Consider the following 21,664-nt stretch of genomic DNA (forward strand, 5'->3'; position numbering starts at 1 on the left):
TGATTCCAGTGCTGTGTCACTTACTGGGATCGAATAGTTTTGATACTATTACAGTTTTAGCCGCTATCGCTCTGCTAGTCTTCTCAGTGATGAGCTGTAACTTCCCCTGCACCATTGACTGACAGCTTTCAGCCTACACTACTCATAGACTGCTACTAATCCATGGTTGGAAATAATAACCAGATCTCATGAACATCAAGGGCTACATAGCAAAAGCTCAGCACTGAGAAGACTAACGGATAATATTGGTTTAGTACAGCAAGAAGCCCAGAAAGTGACACAGCAATGAAGTCAGAGTGTACACCCTTACTTTATGTTGGCCTGACTTTCCCTATGGGCCTTCCACATGTTGCAATAACTACCTGTACACTAGCATTAAATATATAAATGCAAGTAAATGAGCGCAGACCTAATTTCTGTTGATCTACTTTACTTAGGGGCAACTTATTCACTTGTGTGAAAAATTTCTTAGACTGACAGAGATCAAGTAGTTGAAGAAATATTCGCATTCCTGAACATTAGATTAATGTCGGCTGTACCCGCCAATGTAGACAGGTTTGGCTGGCTGGCTGTTAGTCAAGAGAGATGTCGATAGCCCATGTCCGATTTCAGCCTACCAACTGCATTACTCTCCCTGAGATAAGCTGCTGGCCGATGTGTCAGTCGATGGCTTTCTCATAAAGAACACAAGACATGGCCTAGATGGCTGGCTGCCAAACCATCGGCCAAAGCATCGTTCGTCCGACAGACATCTAAGGTCTGTGGCCAGCTTAAGAATTGTTGAGACAGTGTCACATTGTGTACGTACTGTACATGCCCTTTGACCAGAGCGATTGCAGACATCCAGTTGTCAGTTAGTTCACACATTTCCAGGAGAAATAACAGAGGGACAGATCAGCCCAGTCTTATAAGAAAAGCTGCTTCACAGTTGTTTCATGGGAAATGCATGGATTTACCTAAACTGACATGTCAGGAGAGATACTTTTGTAATCATACCTAAATGAGCATCACTAAATTACTTTTCCCATAGAGAATATAAAATTATTACTCTTATTACATTGAGAATCAAGCATGAGAGCGAAAGCTCCGAGTCTGGCTATGATATGTCTTCCACCTCCCCTTTCTGGTTGCTATTTATTGAACCAAGCACCTATAAATTAGCTCTTACTTACCTTTTGAGGGGGTTTTCGACTTTGAGCCAAATGACAATGTGGCCGTGGATAAAGCCAGATCCACATATCCAGTTTAGTGAGTCAGTAAGGTGGATTACATACAATATGTAGCTTGGTTTACATTCCATGTGCACAGGAAATGCTTAAGAATACAAAGGCCCCATGATTGAATTACTACAACAACCATCACGTAGCCATGTTGTAGGATTAGGATTCCAACCCTAGGTATTTACTTGTGAAATGCGATACTGCCCTTTTCACTTATTTTCGCTTATGTGGCCTCTCTTATTCCATGGCCCAACAGTTCTTGCTTTGATGTGTTGGTACATACCATGATTTATGCTCTACGCTGTCCGTCTAGCTAGAAAAAGCCTGACAAAAAAAATGGAATTCTACAAAGTCCAAGTAAAAGTATGTACAAAGTATTTTCATCCACTTTTGACTGTGGGTGGTGCAAGTTCCTACCCTGCAGAGTGGTCTTTTGGCATTGCCGTATTAATGCTTATCCAACCTAATGGTATCAGGTTGGATCGATACTAATTTTCCAGGAGGTAGATAAATAAGAAATGGCAGCTCTCCTGACATTTCAGTTACTTTTCTTAGAACTCTGCATTACATTTCTCGTGGAAATTGACAAGTAGCTGTTACCATTCTCATTGTACTGTAGATAGTCATTATGTGCTAACATACACCTTGTCAGCATTAAATGGCAGACAGTGGCAGAGTAAGTAGTGACAAATACATTGGCATAGGTCACTCTAGCCTCCCAGTTGTCAACTAATTTTTCCATTTCCAGGAGGAATAACAAAGGAACAGCACAACACTATGATCAATGGACTAGAGAAGGGTCTTCTCTGATGAGTAAGGAAGCAAAAAGAACAGCACAACACTGAATATTAGGGAAGGGTCTGCGTCTGTTGACTGTGTAAACATAGAAAGGTGATGGGAGGGTCACAATTTTTACTACCAGAATTAAAGAGGGGTGACTAGTGTCTTTGGAGCTGGGTTTAGACCTAGGTTAGATGTATGGAGGCTTTATTTACTACATTTGTTACACGATTCTGCCTATAGGCGACAGTTTAGTCATCCAATCAGTGCCGGGGCTCCCTTCATGTGTCTGCTATTCGAGTGATTACCTGGCTGTTTAGCTGGCTCTCTGCCTCCAATTAGTGCCAGTTGTAGCTTTGCTCTTTGTGTTCCTGTATTTGATCTTTGCTGCCCGACCTTGCCTTGACTATCAGTTTGCCTTGTCCTTTTGTCTTGATTCTCTAGCTTCCCGGAATTCTGACCTCAAACTGTTACCTGATTATACCTTTGCCTTATCCCTTTATTTCTGACGAGCCCTCTTGGTATCTGACCCTGGACCTCTTGACTACCCAGCCTTACGACTTGTCCGTGAGTAGTGACTAGTGTCACTATTTATTAGCCCAAATTATTATACATGAAATAATACAACATGAACAGAAGCGAAACTTGAATGTACACTTTATTATTACATAGAAGCCCCTTGGTTGCCTCCGAGTAACAATTTACTAGGAAACAAACAAAAAAAGACACGATAACTGTTCCTTTGATGATTACGGGGTATTTTTGTCTTGACTGAAATCAGGCGCTTTGTATTTTCCTTCTTTCTCCAACTTTTCTTTTTGCGCTCTAATAATGCTCAAGCGTTGCAGCTGTAAGGAAGAGACTTTTATTAATAGTCTTGTTCAGTAGGCTTATACTAAGACTCTACAACACCAACACCCAGAATCTTTACATGCATGAGACAGTCCTCTTTCTGCAAACCTGTACTTGTACAAATCATTCCTTCTAAAATATATACAAGGACAGACAATAAGCCGTCACCAAGTCAACATGAAAGTTAGCCCTGACAATCCACTGATGCTTCCACCCAATAATGACTAAATAAATAAGAATACAGTCATCAACAGCATCCATCACTCCCTGCAGATCACAGACTGCTCCTGTCAGCAGAGTATTAATGGCTGCTGTATGTAGCTTCCTCCACTGGCAGCAGAAAGCACACACAAGAGGACCTGTCACAAGGTCAAAAGTGGCCAGTGATTGCTCTTTTATTCCCACTGCTTCCGAGTATATCTAGATTTTTTTCTAAATCTGCCTTCAACAGATATGGACTTCTTATTTAGTGCTAATTTTTATGGTCTTAACAATGGGGAATGGCTCACAGGGCAATAATGCAGATGTGAGAGCAGGAGTTATACTTTATCTATCCTGACTCTATTTTGATTTTTGTAAGTGTATCTTCTGCTTACCAGAATGGAGTTTGAGCCCGTATGTGTGTGTGAGATAAGGAGTCTTTGGAATGTCTTTAGACAAATACTTAGAGAAAACATAAGCAAGAAACAAAACTAGAAAGTGAGAAATTCCTAAAATCCAAAAGATGGGTGTAGACAGCATTACTTTCAGCCAATGAGATGTATGTATGGTAATGTCAGCACATATGTAGAGATAAGCTGAGCCAATTATATTGTTACCATGTATGACTATTAGCAAGCTATAAAACCTTGACCGATGATGTAATTAAGACAGAGCTGCCCTGATGCTCAATATATCAGATGTGGTTCTTCTGAGCACGTATTTGAATCTTACTATTTAATTTGGAACAGGCACAACGTCTCAGAACGTCCCACATTATGTGGCGACGACACAGAGCAGCCTAAATACATGGAGAAAGACCATAAAAATTAGCACTAGATAAAAAAAATACTCCTATCCTTGGAACCATATAGCGAATTTATACATATAAAAAAAATATAAAAAAAAAAAACACCAAAATACTCATGAGAATAAAATAAGATAAAAAACTAGTCACTACTGAGCTGGTGACAGGTCCTCTTCAAACAGATATCTTCTATACTTACCAACAGTATGTACTATATAGTTCCAAGCTAATCCTGAGCAGAGATACATTTAACAGAGGTAACAACATTTTAATTTATGGGCTATAAATCCCCTCTAGGGGCGCTAGTCCATCTCCCCCAACTAAGCCATTATCTGTGGAATAAAATATAATCAATGAAACACTTTCCTGGTGATCTTTTAATGTTTAATATTTCTCAGCTCTTCCTTTCATCCACCTGGGATTGTAATGGCAATAGATAAGAGCTTTATAGCAGATGGAGTTGCTGTTCCTTTCTTTATCGGGATTAATAATTTATCTAAATAAACCTAAGGAATCAGTCTTATTTGAGGTACAACTCCTTATTAACTTACATTTCACCGCAGCTCACAAAACTATTAACGTTACTTTTCTTCTCTAATGTGTTTAAAGGAGTTCTCGGGCATTTGATATTTAATACCTATCCTTCGATAGGTCATTAATATCAGATTGGTATGGTCTGTAAATCGGCTCCCAACCCATCTGCTGCTATACGCTCTGGCGGTGGCTGGATGTAAGTAATGAATGGAGCTCCACTGAATAGCTCCGCACAATGTGTAGTGGACACTGCCAGGTACTGCACATCAGTTCCTATTTTCTTGCATAGGAGCTGATCTGTAGTACTCAACATTGGTCATACACACTGTGCGGAGCTGTACAATGCAGCTCCATTAGATATGTACATCCCGCCACTGCTGGTGCTGCTAACAGCTGATCGGCAAGAGTGTTGGATCCCCCCTGATTTCTAATTGATGACCTATCCTAATAAATCGTAAGATTGAAAGCAGGGCCTTCTTCTGAATTGTTGGATAACATATTGCTGTGTAATGTCTGATATTATTTGCACATGTCTATTTACATAAAACTATAGGGAAAATTCCAGATTTCCCTTCATTCTACAAAACATTATTATGTTATTTTGATGCTCTTTAATCCAGTTATTCAGTGAAGAGAACTTATCTATCAACGGGATAGGTGATAACTTATAGATTGGTGGGGTTGTGACGCTAGGACCCCAGTGATCAGAAGAATAGGGGATTTTTATCCCTCATAGAATGGAGCAGCAATATACATGTTCGTCCGCGACTCCATTCATTCCCAGATAAAGTTGAGCACTGGCTATCAATCCCATAAAGGATGAACAGAGCAGCGTTTGGGCATGTGCACTGCTGCTCCATTCTAGGATATCTGATATGTGATAACTAATAGATCGTGGGGTCCAAACACTGGGAAATAGACAGAACGCAGCACTTTTATCCCCATTTGAATGGAGTGACCGTGTACATGCTCAACCACCGCTGCATCCATTCTCTATGAAACTGCCGAGAGCAGTGCTTGGCTTTTTCTGGCATCCACATAGAGAATGAATGGAACAGCAGTTGAGTATACGTAGTGCCGATCCATTCTATTGGGAATAAAAGTGCACCTTTATGATGATCGGTGGGGGTTCCATTGCTCTGATCCCCACTGAACCTATACAATATTAATTCTCACTGACCTATATGGATTTTGGCCTTCTGCTGGCAGGTCAGGATACAACAACAAGCAAGGCATAAAATACCGTAGTAGATTAAGACATTCTATCCCGTGGAGTTCAATAAAGAACATGTACCATGGCATAATATTGGAACCTACGGACCACTATTTCTCATTCCTCAACGTGCCCTCTACAGATTTAGCTCACTCACCAATTTGCCTCTCTGCATACACTCAATGAAGTCTTCATACTCCAGCTTACACTCCTTCTTTGCTCGGATGGCTCCAATGCCATGTGCACATTCTACCCAGTCTTTCTCAAAGGAATGGCAACGACTGCTGTGCCGGAAAGGTTGCTCAGAACTCTGCAGCAGCATCCATTTATCAATATCAATTCCCAACTTGCGCTGAAGATCGATAAAAGGCATAGCTGTATAGTGAGAGCACCAAGAAATAGAATTAATAGAGTATACAAAGCACATACACAACTTAAGATGCTGGAGTCAAAAATACAGCCTAAAATCCCATTGTCATTGGTCAAGGACTATCAGGAAGAATGTGTCCAACATCTGAAGAACCTCTTGACGGCTGGAATCACTCATGCAGTTTCTGAGATAAGACTCAAGTGGATCCAGCAGGAAGGAGAAATATAATTCCTTCTTTTATACCCGGGTGATTAAAAAAGGATGGGGTAAAATTATAGCATCAGTATGGGTAACTAAGGTATCAGAACACAAATTTATCACAATGAAAAGACGTAGTACCTAAGTTTTGTTTACACACTACAAATGCCAAAAGTGATTTCCATTGGTGACAAGGCAGATGTCTTGGCTACAGTCCAGTTCTGCACAGACGTGGGCCAGAATATCCTCGGGTATCGATGCCACTCTTTCAGTGATGTGTTGTCCCAATGTTGTGCTGTCTTCCACGATCGCCATATATAACACCCTGTGACTTTTCTATATAAAAGACTGTAAGACCTGATACAATGCATCACTGAAATAGTAGCGTCCATATCCGAGGATAAGCTCGTACGTGCTTGCATACACATCGGCAATGTCACCAATGGAAATAACTCTGGACATTTATAGTATATAGATAAAACTTGGATCAATAAGCCCTGATTCATCATGAGAGATGTTGTCAACACCAGTCTTTATGAGGAGTGGTGTAAACCTCTGTGTGTGCTTTGCCACAAATCTTACTCCTGTCGCTGCTGGAGTAAGATTTGTGGCATAGTGAAAGCTGCTGCTTGTCATGAATCTGACAAGCAGCGGTCGCCATGCCCACATTGTCGAAGTTGGGCAAAAAAGGCGTGGGAACCCCAAAAGTTGCTACATTTTGGCGCAGTCTCAAGTTATGTCAAAACTTTGTGACTTTCTTTTGTAAGCTTTTTAAGCCAGAATACAGGTGCTAAAGCTTTGATGATTCAGACCCACTGTGTCTCTTTCTATGTTAATGAACATTTTTACAGCGACTTTGCCGCCAGCATCTTTATTTTTTTTTTACTGTATTTTTCAAGAGAATGCCAAGAGTGTGCAAAGCAGTCATCAAAGCAAAAGAAGAACCTAGAATATAAGACATATTTTCAGTTGTTTCACACTATTTTGTTAAGTATATAATTCCACATGTGTTAATTCATAGTTTTGATGCCTTCAGTGTGAATGTACAATTTTCATAGTAATGAAAATACAGGAAAATCTTTAAATGAGAAGGTGTGTCCAAACTTTTGGTCTGTACTGTATATGTATAATACCTAGTGAATATAACTATTATATAACAGTATATATTAACTAGTGAAGGGCAGCCACCTAAACATTGGACCGGTCTCTTCTTATAGCTGCTTTGGGGCTTTTGGAGCCTAAAGTAATTAAAAGAAGCTAAAAAAAGTCATTTTTACATTGCAGTGCAGATATTCATTCGTTTATAGCACTTTTAAGTGGTTTTGATTCGGGCAGAATCCACCTGAAAATCACCTAAGGTGTGAAAAATAATATGTTCTTGAGGGCAGGAATGGATAAATGCTCAGACGGTATATTGGACAGTTGCCTAGTAACAAGGCACCTGCCACCATTACACGGTGCCCTGGCTCCTGGGGTGGTGCACCCTGGTGTAGGGCAGGTGGGCATCAAAAGCTGCTCCCACACACTATCCCATAGACAGAGGATACCACTATTACCATCAGCCACCATGTGCCCTGCTTAGCAGTGGGTCACACACCATTACGACACTTGCATGCTGCTGTCAGGATCCATGGAGCATGCTAGAGCACAGAGCAGAGAATGACCCAGAAATACAGACGTGAATAGAAGTGTGACAGCCAATATTACACCGGACAAAGAAACCTGTTTTCAAATGTCACCTGTAAGGATCCGGACGTCCTCTGCTCCTGCAGCTTCACGACACTGGCAGCCGTAAAGCGCCTGTCACGTGATGAATAAAGCAGCCGCCATGTTTGTTTTGGGCACACACATTCCACTATAATATTCATTTACTAAGGATGAAATAACTAGAAATATGTATAGAGCTGATTTATAAGTCTCTTGTATATAAATATAGCCACAGAATGTGACTGCAGATAGTCTGAAATTTAGCGCTACTGGCGAGATGGGCGTTAGCCGTTAGTTGCTGCAGCGCCACCTGCCCATTGGAGGAACGAGGTGCTGGCATGACGTAATAGGGGTACAGTATGTTGATAATGATAGCGGGATTACTGCGGCCTGCACCTTTAAGGAATAGCAATGCATCGCGGCTTGCGGAGGGCTACAGACCAGTGCTGTATGGCTACAGACCATTGCTGTATGCCACATTACTGATAGGCCAAGGAAACTGTGCAGGCCTGAAGAAGCCCGCTGCCCCCTAGTGGCTTGATCGCGGTAATACAGTTCCTACACAAAATACTACGAGTCATGAGTGTCATCGTGTAACTACAGCATGCAGAGTAAACCAGTCAGCCATAACATTAAAAGCACTGACAAGTGACTTGAATAACATTAATAATTATCTCCTGGCGCCCGTCAAGGAGACAGCATAGATTGGCTGCAAGTGAACTGTTAGGAAACATGGGAAAGGACCTAAGTGGCTTTAACCAGTTAAAGTCAAGGCCATTTGTCCCCAATCCTGATCAGGCACACTTTATTTTCCGTATATGCGGTATAAAACTGTAAAAACATGTTCTCGTTCACATACTAACTTAGCAGCATGGAGAGACCCTATTAAAATATAACTTTTAATAAACAATTTAAAATCACAGGGATAATCCCAAAAACACACAAGTGAACACCAAGTATAGACCAAAGAAGACCTTTGTATGACACGTCACATGAACGCTATGTAATAAAGTGTAATAGTTTAGATCTCACACAATTCAGAAGTGAGAGGCTGTGTGCCCACGATGCGTTTTTTAAGCGTTTCCGCAGCGGCAAAAATGCTGCAGAAATGCTTAAAAAACACATGGTAGAAGGTCTGCCATGTCCCCCAATAATAATCCGCATGTGCTGTGCACATGCTGTGGAAATTTCCGCTGCGGATTATCATTGTGGAAAAAAACGCTGCATTACCAATTATTTTGCAGAAGCGCTGCGTTTTCGCCGCCATTGACTTTCACTGGAACGCATGGAATCCGCATCACTGCATCTGTACATGCGGATTCCATGCGTTTCAATGTGCAGATGGTACCCGGGTCAGGAGAGGAGGAGACTCTCCTCCGGACCCGGGAACCATAGAACCTGTAAAAAAAAAGAATAAAATAAAAAATAAATATTATACTTACCTTCTGATGGCCCGCGGTGTGCTTGTCTTTGCTTGCCGGCAGCTTGCAGTGGACTGGAGGACCTGCGCTGATGTCATTGTCATGTGACGGCAGGTCCTTCAGTGCAGTGTACCTCGAGCTGCCGACAAGCCGAGATGCATCGGATAAAGACTCCGGGGGCCATCGGAAGGTAAGTATAGATTTATTTTTTAACATTCTGTCGGTCACAATATATAAATCCATGCCGATTGCATGGATTTATATAGTGTGACCAAGTTGTCAAGCACTTTCCAAGTGATGCTAAAATCGCTTGGAAAGCGCTTGTCAACCCACATGCGGAAATGCATGTGAAGAACGCTTCACATCCGCATGTCCCTGGCAGGAAAAACGCATGTAAAATCCGCATGTACAATCCGCATGTACAATCCGCATGCGTTTTTTCTGCCAGGGAGATGCAGAAACGCTCAGGAAAAAATCCGGAGCATTTCTGCATCGTGGGCACATAGCCAGACATAGTATTCCATGGAGGACAAAGGCATCTTTGTGTACTTGGATGTATTTCTAATATCTAAGATCTAATTTTGGCACTTTGTGCTTAACCCTCTGGGATAGAAACGCATCAGGAGGGAACAATCTCTTTTTTTGGGTTAACAGAAGTAGTATGAGTTTTGGGTACTGCCCTTGTCAGGGCGGGAGCCACTGCATGGGGCACGACAGGGTTAGATAGCTGCTCTACCCGTTTACCAGCTACCCATAGGGCTCCATGGACTAGTACGTCTCCATGTCTAAATTGGATCCAGCAGATCCCTCTCTATACACATGATCGCTGGGTCTGGTGGAGGAAGCACCAACAGCACTTCTTATACTAGCTACACAAAGTTGATCAGCGTGTGGTTAGATTGAGAAGATAGAAATGGTAACAAACCGTTGTCTATGGGGAATACAGCTGTATCATTGGTGACACGGCAGATGTCTAGGCGGTAGTAGTTTTGTGCAGACACGTGCCAGCCAATCCTCAGATGTGAACTCCACTGTTTCAGTGATGCATTGTCTCAGTTCGTACAGATCCTGTGGCTGGGGGTGCAGATACACTGAGCGCTTTATATACAGTAGCTTGCAAAAGTATTCACCCACTTGACATATTTTATGTTTTCCTATCGCACAAATTGGAATTTCACAGTTTATTTTAAGTGTTTGTATCAGTTCATCTACATAACAGGACTACAACTTTGGACATTTAGTTTTCTTGTTATTGTGAAGCAAACAACGAATAGGACAAAATAACTGAAAACTTCAGTGTGCATAACTATTCCACCCCCTCCCCCCTGTCCTAAAGTCAGTCCTTTGTAGAGCTTCGTTTTGCAGCAATTACAGCTGCAAGTCGCTTTGGATAAGTCTCTGTGAGCTTTCCACATCTTGTCACTGGGATTTTTGCCCATTCTTCAAGGCAAAACTGCTCCAGCTCCCTCAAGTTAGATGGTTTCCTCTGGTAAACAGCAATTTTCAAGTCTGACCACAGATTCTCAGTTGGATTAAGGTCTGGGCATTGACTAGGCCTTTCCATAACATTTACACGTTTCCCCTTAAAGCACTTGAGTGTCCCTTTAACAGTATGCTTTGGGTCATTGTCATGTTGGAAGTTGAACCTCCATCCCAGTCTCAAATCTCTGACAGACTGAAACAGGTTTTACTTGAGAATATCCCTGTATTTCGCACCATCCATCTTCCCCTCGATTTGGACCATTTTCTCTGACCCTGCTGCCAAAAAACATCCCCACAGCATGATGCTGCCGCCACCATATTTCACTGTGGGGATGGTGTTCTTGGGGTGATGAGCTGTGTTGGTTTGGCACCAGACATAGCATTTACCTTGGTGGCCAAAAAGTTCAATTTTGGTCTCATCTGATCACAGCACTTTCCTTCATACATTTGGGGAGTATTTTGGCCAACTCAAAACAAGCGTTACAATTTTTGTAAGTAAAGGCTTTTTTTCTGCCCACTCTTCCATAAAGACCAGCTTTTGCAATGTACAGCTTATAGTGGTCGTAAGGACAGATACTCCAGTCTCCGCTTGGGAACTCTGCAGCTCCTTCAGGGTTACCTTTGGTCTCTGTGCTGCCTCTCTGTTTAATGCCCTGCTTGCCTGGGCTGAGAGTTTTGGTGGGCGGCCCTCTCTTGGCAGCTTTGTTGTGATACCATGTTCTTTCCATTTGATGATAATGGATTTGATGGTGCTCCGGGGATCATCAGAGATTGGGATATCTTTTTTATAACCCAACCCTGACATGTACTTCTCAACAACTTTGTCCCTGACTTGTTTCGAGATCTCCTTGGTCTTCATGGTGTTTGGCTAGTGGTGCCTCTTGCTTAATGGTTTTGCAGCCTCTGTGGCCTTTCAGAAAAGGTGTGTATATACTGACAGGCCAAGTAACACTTAGATTGCGCACAGGTGGACTTCCTTTCGCCAAGCATGTGTTACGATACTGGTGTAGTACTGCTGGAGACCTGTGGCCGAAGGAGCAAGAGCAGGAATAGCAAGCTGTAGTAGAAGTTCTTGGAGTTAGCAAAAGGGAGTTGTAGAAAACAATCCATAGATAGGTGAGAACAGTCTGGGTAAGAATGTTCAGGAGCTGGAGAACTGGAACTAGGCTAACAGCTAGACACAATATTCAAGCAATGAGTGAGAGATCCATGCGACTTTAAGTAGGCCCAACAGGAAACAAGATGGATCCCACAGGTTCAGAATCTGCCATCTTAGTAAAGGGCAAATGAAGAACACAACAGCAGCCTAAGAAGTGGGATTACAGCATTACAGCACAATTATTAAGGTGAACAATAGCAGCCACTAGTGGTCAACCTGTAGAAGGACAACAGGAATTCTGACAGCATGTGACTTCTGAAAGTAAGTGCTTGCACCAGAAATTTTTAGGGGCGTTATATCAAAAGGGGGGGAATACATATGCACATCCCAAGTTTTAGTTATATGAACCCATAATTAAATTTATGGCTATATTTTTCTCACTTCACCAATTTAGACTATTTAGTGCTAATGCATAGCACACAAATCGGATTACAAAAATATTTAAACAGAGATTGTAATGTAACAAAATAGGTAAAAATCCATGGGGGTTGGGGGAATACTTTCGGAAGCCACTTTAGCCCCCAGAAGGTAGTCACAGGGTGCTAGTTCTGGCGATCGTGGAGGGCAGCACAACATTGGTGAATCACTGTTACTTGCTTGGCTGATCCAATGTTCTGGTAATTTTATTCAGATATCGGTGAACATTTAGTCTTTCCTGAAGTCTTTGGGAGGCCCAGACGTCTCTTGTGACAAACACCCACTGGTTTTGAATTATTTATCCAATGTAAAGTACAGTTTATATGCGGAGCACATCTACCAAATTTATTTTGAAGATTTCGCTGTACAATTGGAGGCGTTAAAAAATAAAATGTTCCTGTGCTGAGATAATCTTAGAAATGTGCCCCTACTGTGTACTGTGTAATGTCTGTGTCTGACCGTAAAGGGACATGGTCTGATCATAGCACATCTCCTGGGCAGGGGGGAAGAAGCATAAGTCAATTAGGATAAGGGAGAATACGGGTGAAACAGAAGACTCATAGCTGCTACTTTGTGAGGCAACATTTCCTGCCTGTTTTATCACATGAGCGAGTATTTCTGGTCCGTCTCCAGCACTCTGAATTCATCATAAATCAAGTCAGTGAAGTAGGAGCTCCAGCGTGTCACGGACTTGATTTATGATGAGTATTTGGTGCGTTTAAAAAAATTATATGCAGCATCCTAGAGTGCCAGCAAATTGGAAGGGATTTATTGAGATCTCATACCTACTGTGCTTTTTTATTTTAACGCAGCGTTAACTAATCAGCGGTGTGCTTTTGAAATTCAGTTGGTCAATATGTGTTGTACTTGCAAATTTTTCCCATAGAACTGCATTATATGTGAAAAATCTGCTTAAAATGTCTTACAAATGGGGTTATAGATGTTCATTAGTTTGCAATAACCACATCTAAAAAGGTAATTTTTTTGAATCATTTTCCTATGCCCATTAGCTCATGTCAGAATCATTAGCAATTTATTTCTGACACAGAAACATGGTTATACTTTCAGACGTCTCAATGTAAGCACAATGTATCACAGTAACGTTGCGTCCCATAAATGTGACAGTGGCCTTGAATCAATGTATCACATGAATCCACCCAGCTGAAGAGCTTCTTGAATAGTAAACACTTAGAAAATACGTAAAAAAGTGCAGATAATAAAAAACATAAATATTTATTTAAAATTAAATACAATTTCAACTTACATGTCTACTTAAGTAACACAAAACTCAGGCAAACGTATTTTTATGATATTTGTAGAGAGTTTATGTTGCATACTTAAAAACAACAAAGCCAAGATTGGTCCCACATGCTACGCAGAAAACAATACATTTACAGCTTTTACGTATTGCTACAGGACATATTCGGAATGCTGAAGCTCAGACGATTCTGGTTGGTGCAAATGCTGGAGGTAAGCAAAGAGTATCGGAGATCTCCCAGCCACAGGACATTGGTGGACAAATGCTTTCCTTCTCTTCAACTTGAAATAATCCTTTCTGCAGCAGCTGAACAGCCTCCCTGGAAAAGATCAATCAGGTTTCGTTATGAAAATGATTAATATATGAGTAAACTTAATTTAATATTAACATTTTGCTGGCTTAAAGTGAATTAGGCTTAAAGCATAATTTAGAGATAAAAACTCTGATGCCAGCGATATATCACTTACTAGGCTGCTTGCTATAGTTTTAATGAAATCACTGCTGTATCTGCAGCAGATCGCCAGTTCTCTGAACGCTGAGCCCTTTATAACCCCATCCACACCACTTATTGACAGCTTTCTGCCTATGCACAGTGTACCCAGCTGTCAATCAGTGGTGGGGGTGAGCCTGTACAGAGCTCATGAATATGGAGGACTACCATGGTAGCAGGTTTACTAATCTTCTAGTAATAATCTCCTGCTCATAAATCAGTGATTTTATCAAAGCTACAGCAAGCAGCCTAGTCATCCAGACATTGCTTGAATCAGGGTCTCTGTTTCTATCTTGTGCTCCATCAGAAGAATCTAGATAAGATGGTGTGGTTTTACTAAATGGAAAAATGTGCCAGCTTTAATTACTGACACGCAGCTCATGACTACATTTATGCTGTGTACATGATAGACAGCATTACTAAATCTACCCCAATCTCTACCAATCTACATCCAAAAACACAGTGGGCCAGATCATTTTTTAAGTCTCTTTGCTTTTTTTTTTTTGTCTTGTTCTATTCGGTGACAGTTTTAGCACCAAATTATTGAAAATGGTGCACACATTTCATGAATCTTGTGCAAAAAAACCCCCAAACAAACAAAAACCTCCAAACGAAGACAAAAATTCGACTTTAAAAAAGGTGCAAATTAAAAACAGGTGAAAAGGCACATATGCAATTATGAATCAGGCACGGTCTGTGGACATATAATCTTACCAGGCTGCCCGTGGCATTGCATAGTGAATGCGGGATTGTTGAAAGCCATTGAATGTAGAGGAGGCTGCCACTGTGTAAGCTCCCATGTTATCAAACAGGAGCCAGTCACCAACTTGAAGCTCTGGTAGCTGAAGATGCTCGGCAATCCGATCTAAGCCATCGCATGTTGGTCCCCACAAGCTACTATTATAAAATGGCTGATCTGGAGAGGGTTTCTGATGGGAAAACAGAAAGGACTTCATTGGCAAAAGAGTAAAAGTATTCATGTTAATGCAAACATGTAACGGTTTGCCAAAATTCCAAGCTATCAGGTATCCTCTATTCCTAAGATAGGGAATACCTTGCTGATTGCAGGGGTTATTACCACTTGGACCCCCAACGATCCTGAAAATAGGGCTTTGCAGAGCTTAGTCATTTATCCATTCACTGACAATGGGACTGCCAGAAAGAGCAGAGCGCTGTACTTGGCTTTCTGCAGCAGTCTCATATACAATGAATGGTGCGGAGGCCAAGCATGTGCACTTACACTCCATTCAATATGGTGCCCAGATACTCCCAGTGGTTGGATAGTTGATGATTAGCAAACTATTCCCTATTGCATGGGCAGGGGATAACCAGTCATTTAAAAAAAAATTAAAAGCTAGGAGAACTGGCATCAACTTATATAGAAAGATATGTTTTCTTAACTATTTCTGTTATTGATATCAACTTTAAAAAGGGCATAGGTAAGAGTTCCACATCTAATGTGACATGTTTATTATCAGTGGAATGTAATCTTGATCGAAATATTAGAAAGTTGGGTTTTTTCAAGTTAAAAGGAGTTAAACACCTGTTCAACAGCTTTAAATATAGGCATCACCCATGCAAAATATTCATAGAAATGTATCAAACAGTACCTTGTGAAGAATAGGTTTAGGATGAGCATGGTCAAAGAAAATGCAGTTGAATGACCCATAAACACCATCATTAACATAATACATGATGTTCTTGTTAGGACAAGTTTCTTCATCTAAAAAAGAAAATAAAGAAATAATTACATATCTAGACTAAATATTACACATTAAAAAAAGCAAATGTTATGGTCAGAGAAATCAAGCAATAAAGGAAAATCTGATCTAAATATTCCATTTTCAACTTTGCCTAAAGAATAGGTTTTCCACTTCAGGACTGTCTCCAAACTGATTTTCCCCTTTAATTGTGAATTTTTTTATGCTACCAAATATTATATTACAATAGAAATGTAGCAATTTTGGAAGATGTTGTAAAAATATGGTGTAGGATAGGATATAAATATAAGATTGATGAAGTTTTGACATCTTCAGCTGATCAAGTGAATGGGGCTAAGTTCTATACAAGGCACAGAAAATATCAGGTATTACAGCTCAGTCCCATTCACTTGAATATGATGGAGCAGCAGAGAGTTGGCATACCGGCTCTTTGACCTATCCTAAAGACAGATCAATATTGATGTCCCGAAAACCGCATTAAAAAGGAACCTGTCTTTGGACTCAGACTCCCCAAACCTTGGGCAGCATGAATCAAACACTTGTTGCCTTATTGCCACTCAACTTTTCACTGTGAAATGCTGCAGCGTTTCAGGGAAAACATACTTTGATTATGTGGTCAGGTACTATGAGTTTAAGGCCATTGCCCCACTATCACAAGTGGGAGCCAAAACCAGGTGAGGAACAATCAGAGAAAAGGTATAATACAAACAAGTCACCAATTCTGTATTTATCACCCACTCCTGGGAAAAAATACTGACTGAATACTGACCAAATACTGATAGTGGGGCCGTGGCCTTTGAGGACATATAAAAGGAAGGTCCCCGGTGGCTTATCCCTGTCCCGATCCCCTTGACTGATTGTGCTCTCCCTTTGTGTGTACATAGGGAGAGACCTGTCAGTCAAGAGGATTTGGGCAGGAAGAAGCCACCAGAGAGAGACAACAAATTCAGCCAGTGTCTGATTCATCTTGCCCGTGGTTCAGGCAGCATGAACCTTCTGCCGTATTCCATTTAAAATAAAAAGGAATTATTAAAGGGAACCAGTCAAGTAAAATAATGCTATTAACCTGTAGATATGGGGTTAATCTTCAGGATAATAACGTCCTGACACAGTGCGGCACCTGCCGAGAGGAAATGAACTTTCGTCCCCCTGGCAGCCTCGCTCTTTCAGTCATAGGGGAGGCACTGGCAGTTTCCATCACCGCTCTGTGCATAGAGGTCGGCGGCTGTAACCGCGCCGTGCACTGACTGACAGCCGGCCCTAATGCTGAGCTTACTGTCAGTGCCAGGGCGCGGTTACAGCCGCCGCTCTTTGTACACCGAGTAGTGACTGATACATCGAGGCTCTGGTGTGTGGGGGGCTGAAGAGTTAAGTTCCTCCTGGCAGTGGGGATCTCAGTGCAGGTGCCGCACGGTGTCAGAATACCATTAACTCCATATCTGCAGGATAATACTGGTTATAATATTTTACTATATTAAGACACATTTCTAGAAATATTGTGAAGTGCATGTTATACCTACATCTTAAAACAGACAAATAAAAAGTGGCAGTATTTAAAAAAAAAAAAAAATGCTCAGCCATTTCCAGTTCACATCCTAGAAACAATTCTAGTTCATCAGTAATGAACGCTGCTGGAAGCTTTTGTGCCAAGGCCATAGTGAAGTGTAGGACGTACCATCTGATCCAGAATTGTCCAAGTGCACTTCCTTCTTAGCAATGATGTTTACGGCCAGGGAGAAAGCGGATGCTACATAGTATCTTCCGGGTTCCGCAATGATCTCCACCGCAGAGCCTTCTGGGAAGTACAGGTCCAGTGCTGGGTTTATCACCGCTGAAATCTGTTTAAGAAGTCCATGTTATGTTAGTTCTCCATCCACAGCATGTGCTCAGATGCTATCTAACAGTAGGTGTTCTCACCTCTTCAAATCGAATTCTTGATTCATCAGTCCCAGGGAAGCCCCCTCCAATATCCAGCAACCACAACTTGTACCCAAACTCTGATGCCATTTCAAACACCAGCCTGGCATCGGAGATGGATTGCACATACGCCTTGGGATCGCTGCAGCCACTCCCCACGTGGAAACTGAAATGAAACCTTCACATTTTAGCTACAGGCAAAACATTTGCTACAAATTGTGTGCAAACAGTTCTGCTGCAGAAATGAGTGCAGACCAGAGTATACGCCGACTTTACAGGTCATTAACACCTGAATCATCTGCAATATAACCAGAGTCTAGTTGGCAGTAGCTCTACTAAAGCCAAGAAACAGTAGTCATGGCTATACGACTTACCTAACACCAATAACATCGACGTTTAGATTCTTAGCCATTTCTAGAAGCCGCCTGCAGGATTTTAAGGGTGCCCCAAATTTCACACTAAGTCGGGAAGAAGACTTGGAGTCATCGGTAGCAATGCGAAGTACCATCCTAGGACAGAATATAGCTCCGTTTAGGTGTTGGAAGCTCTGGACAGTTTCATATAACAGTGATGTTGCCTCCTATCAGTAAACTAGGGTTTTTCGGCAGCAGGTACATACTTTGCATTCGGGTGGCTTCGTGACACTTTGGATAACTCGACTTCGTTGTCAAACGTCATCATTTGGACTCCATTCTTGGCAGCAAACTTAATCTGGGATATCTGCTTACATGGGTTGGCATAAATGATATTTTCTGGGCTCACACCTATGCCCTGGACTAATTCAATTTCTGCCTGTGGAAGAATACATAGAACAGAGTGTTACACATACAATATTCCACATTACAGCATAGCAGGCAGAGATTAGATGAAAGTCCGCCATTACCTTGCTGGCACAGTCAAATCCTGCTCCAAGTTCTGCTAGGACCTGGACTACACCTCTGCTGCTATTGCACTTCACAGCGTAGAAAGGCTTCACACGTGGCAGAGCTTTAAGAAAACGCAGATGCTTCCTCACAACATCCCCCAAATCCGCAACAAAGAAAGCATCCTTGTCATCCTGGAAAAATACAGAGGGAACAAGAGTTAGAAAATGGAAGTCTGCACACATTTTTTTTTTTTCATGAAGCATTTTACTTAACTGCACTTAAAAAAAAAACAACTTTTGAAATGTCAGAAATTTTGATCTTTGGGGGTCCTGGGGCTGAGCCCCCCACTGATCTCTGAACTGAAGTGGCAGAAGCGATCAGATTAGAGCTGCTCTCCTTGGGTAGGCAGGTATAGCCTAATATAGGATTAGAGACTTTCTATAGGGTAACCTCAGCCCTCTGAGCTACGGGTGGGTCTCCCTGGCCCCCTACAATTTCTGACATGTCGCTATGAAATGCCAGAAGATTTTTTCACAGAGCAGCTACACTTTGCAGAGGAGTTTCTCTGGGTCAGGGGACAAACATGTATTATTGGTGTTACACAATACTCACAGTCTCCGAGACGTCATTAATGATTTCCTCCATCAAGTCTCTGGCCACAAAGCCCTCCTCCACCATGATGAAGTCGGACTCCTGGATGTACCTTGGCATTGTTATGTTCTAATGGGGTCCCACGGACCGTCCAAAACTTTGTTGTTTAGAAGTATGCAACAAGCTGAAAATGGCAATAGAAAAGCATTGGAAATATAGACATGAAATAATACTAGTAAGTCACATATCAGGGCGTAGTGGGAGATATTACACTTTCAAGGCTAATAAACACAGGCGAGGGCACAGGTGGCGGAGGGAGAACACAGCCACAGGCGAGGCCACAGGCTGCGGAGGGAGAACACAGCCACAGGCGAGGGCACAGCCACAGGCTGCTGAGGGAGAACACAGCCACAGGCGAGGGCACAGCCACAGGCTGCTGAGGGAGAACACAGCCACAGGCGAGGGCACAGCCACAGGCTGCGGAGGGAGAACACAGCCACAGGCGAGGGCACAGCCACAGGCTGCGGAGGGAGAACACAGGCTGCGGAGGGAGAACACAGGCTGCGGAGGGAGAACACAGGCTGCGGAGGGAGAACACAGGCTGCGGAGGGAGAACACAGGCTGCGGAGGGAGAACACAGGCTGCGGAGGGAGAACACAGGCTGCGGAGGGAGAACACAGGCTGCGGAGGGAGAACACAGGCTGCGGAGGGAGAACACAGCCACAGGCAAGGGCACTGGCCGCGGAGAGAGAACACAGCCACAGGCAAGGGCACTGGCCGCGGAGAGAGAACACAGCCACAGGCAAGGGCACTGGCCGCGGAGAGAGAACACAGCCACAGGCGAGAACACAGCCACAGGCGAGGATACAGGCGGCGGAGGGAGAACACAGCCACAGGCGAGGGCACAGGCGGCAGAGGGAGAACACAGCCACAGGCGAGGGCACAGGCGGCAGAGGGAGAACACAGCCACAGGCGAGGGCACAGGCAGCGGAGGGAGAACACAGGCGAGGGCACAGGTGGCGGAGGGAGAACACAGGCACAGGCGAGGGCACTGGCCGCGGAGGGAGAACACAGCCACAGGCAAGGGCACTGGCCGCGGAGGGAGAACACAGCCACAGGCGAGGGCACAGCCACAGGCGAGGATACAGGCGGCGGAGGGAGAACACAGCCACAGGCGAGGGCACAGGCGGCGGAGGGAGAACACAGCCACAGGCGAGGGCACAGGCGGCGGAGGGAGAACACATGCGAGGGCACAGGTGGCGGAGGGAGAACACAGGCACAGGCGAGGGCACTGGCCACGGAGGGAGAACACAGCCACAGGTGAGGGCACAGGCGGCGGAGGGAGAACACAGCCACAGGTGATGGTCGTGGAGGGGACGAGGGCACCAGCCACGGAGGATAGGGCGCACCCACAGGTGAGGGCAAGGATCACATTTGGGGACTGAGGGCACTACATGGCAATGAGACATAATGATGCTGGGAGTAATGCTCCATGTGCCAGCAGGCTAGAAGTCCTCACCTCTTATCAGAAGGCCCAGGGAGGCGCTCCTCTCAGCCCAGGACGTGTACCGTCGCCGCTGATGGCGTCTTGTAATCTCTGCAGGAAGAACATACAGTAATGAGAATGAGCATTGCAGCGGTGGCAGCAGCAGTGGCAGGCGATGGATGCAGCAGTGGCAGGCTATGCCACCCGACCTGAGAAGTGGCCCCTCACCTTAAAACGCATTTACACGGCCGCTTCCCATGAGTGGTGGCAGTAATAAAATGGCCGGAATCACGTCCTCACTGCAGTGCGCTTCTAGCTCTTCTCCTTTCAACGGCGCATCTCCTTTATATACTGACAGAGCCCCCAGCAGTGATGTCATGAGTTTCCAGGCAACAGAGTTCTTGAGTTCTTCGAATCCTGTCCTTGCCCCGCCCATGGCCACGCCCACCACATACCTCATAGTACGGAGTGCAGGAGTCTGGGGAGTTCCCGGCTCTCGTAGCACGTGATGGTGACTAATAACGCTGGAATCACTACATTGTCACGTGATCAATCTGGTGAGGTCATCTCATTTTCCAGTAACATACTAGGGAATTATTGCTTAACTAACAATTACCCAATACATTCACTAACACAACTGCTATGGACCAGACAATGGGGGGAGGGGGGTCTTCATGTTACACTGAATCCCTTCTGCAGATCAGTGCCTATAGAGCCAGCTTTCTGGTGTCTTACAATCTGGTGGAGGAGCGTTTAGGCGCTGTGCGGCACTGGGGCCCAAGAATGACCGCTACCACTATACCCCTAATATGACCCTGATTCTACTCCTGGTTTTATTTAAAATGGGCACATTGAAGGCTAATCTTACACGCCACCCAATGGGTGCCAAATTATTCAAATATAATATATTATTACAATATTACCCAGAAAGTAGTGTTCTAGCCGCCATTTTCTTATGCCAGGAGCCCAGCTCCAA

General features: G+C 43.4%; 2 protein-coding genes across 2 annotated transcripts; both read right to left on the bottom strand.

Annotated features, from left to right (window-relative positions):
* Positions 1 to 2,640: 2,640 nt before the first annotated feature.
* NDUFS5 (NADH:ubiquinone oxidoreductase subunit S5) lies at positions 2,641 to 8,062 on the bottom strand. The gene is made up of 3 exons (XM_073670573.1): positions 7,913 to 8,062; positions 5,763 to 5,980; positions 2,641 to 2,848 (listed from the first exon to the last, which is right to left on the bottom strand). The coding sequence occupies exons 2-3, from the start codon at positions 5,976 to 5,978 to the stop codon at positions 2,750 to 2,752; spliced, it is 315 nt and encodes a 104-aa protein (XP_073526674.1). The 5' UTR covers positions 5,979 to 5,980; positions 7,913 to 8,062; the 3' UTR covers positions 2,641 to 2,749.
* Positions 8,063 to 13,573: 5,511 nt separating this feature from the next.
* Positions 13,574 to 21,122, bottom strand: AZIN2 (antizyme inhibitor 2). Its single transcript, XM_073665648.1, has 11 exons — positions 20,917 to 21,122; positions 20,722 to 20,799; positions 19,224 to 19,386; positions 18,629 to 18,802; positions 18,365 to 18,537; positions 18,120 to 18,254; positions 17,746 to 17,911; positions 17,504 to 17,666; positions 15,718 to 15,830; positions 14,822 to 15,036; positions 13,574 to 13,936 (listed from the first exon to the last, which is right to left on the bottom strand). The coding sequence occupies exons 3-11, from the start codon at positions 19,320 to 19,322 to the stop codon at positions 13,798 to 13,800; spliced, it is 1,377 nt and encodes a 458-aa protein (XP_073521749.1). The 5' UTR covers positions 19,323 to 19,386; positions 20,722 to 20,799; positions 20,917 to 21,122; the 3' UTR covers positions 13,574 to 13,797.
* Positions 21,123 to 21,664: the final 542 nt, after the last annotated feature.

This window comes from Phyllobates terribilis, unplaced genomic scaffold (genome assembly GCF_046119375.1).
Source record: "Phyllobates terribilis strain yellow unplaced genomic scaffold, ASM4611937v1 Scaffold_2__4_contigs__length_985480577, whole genome shotgun sequence".
NCBI classification, from domain to species: Eukaryota; Metazoa; Chordata; class Amphibia; order Anura; family Dendrobatidae; genus Phyllobates; species Phyllobates terribilis.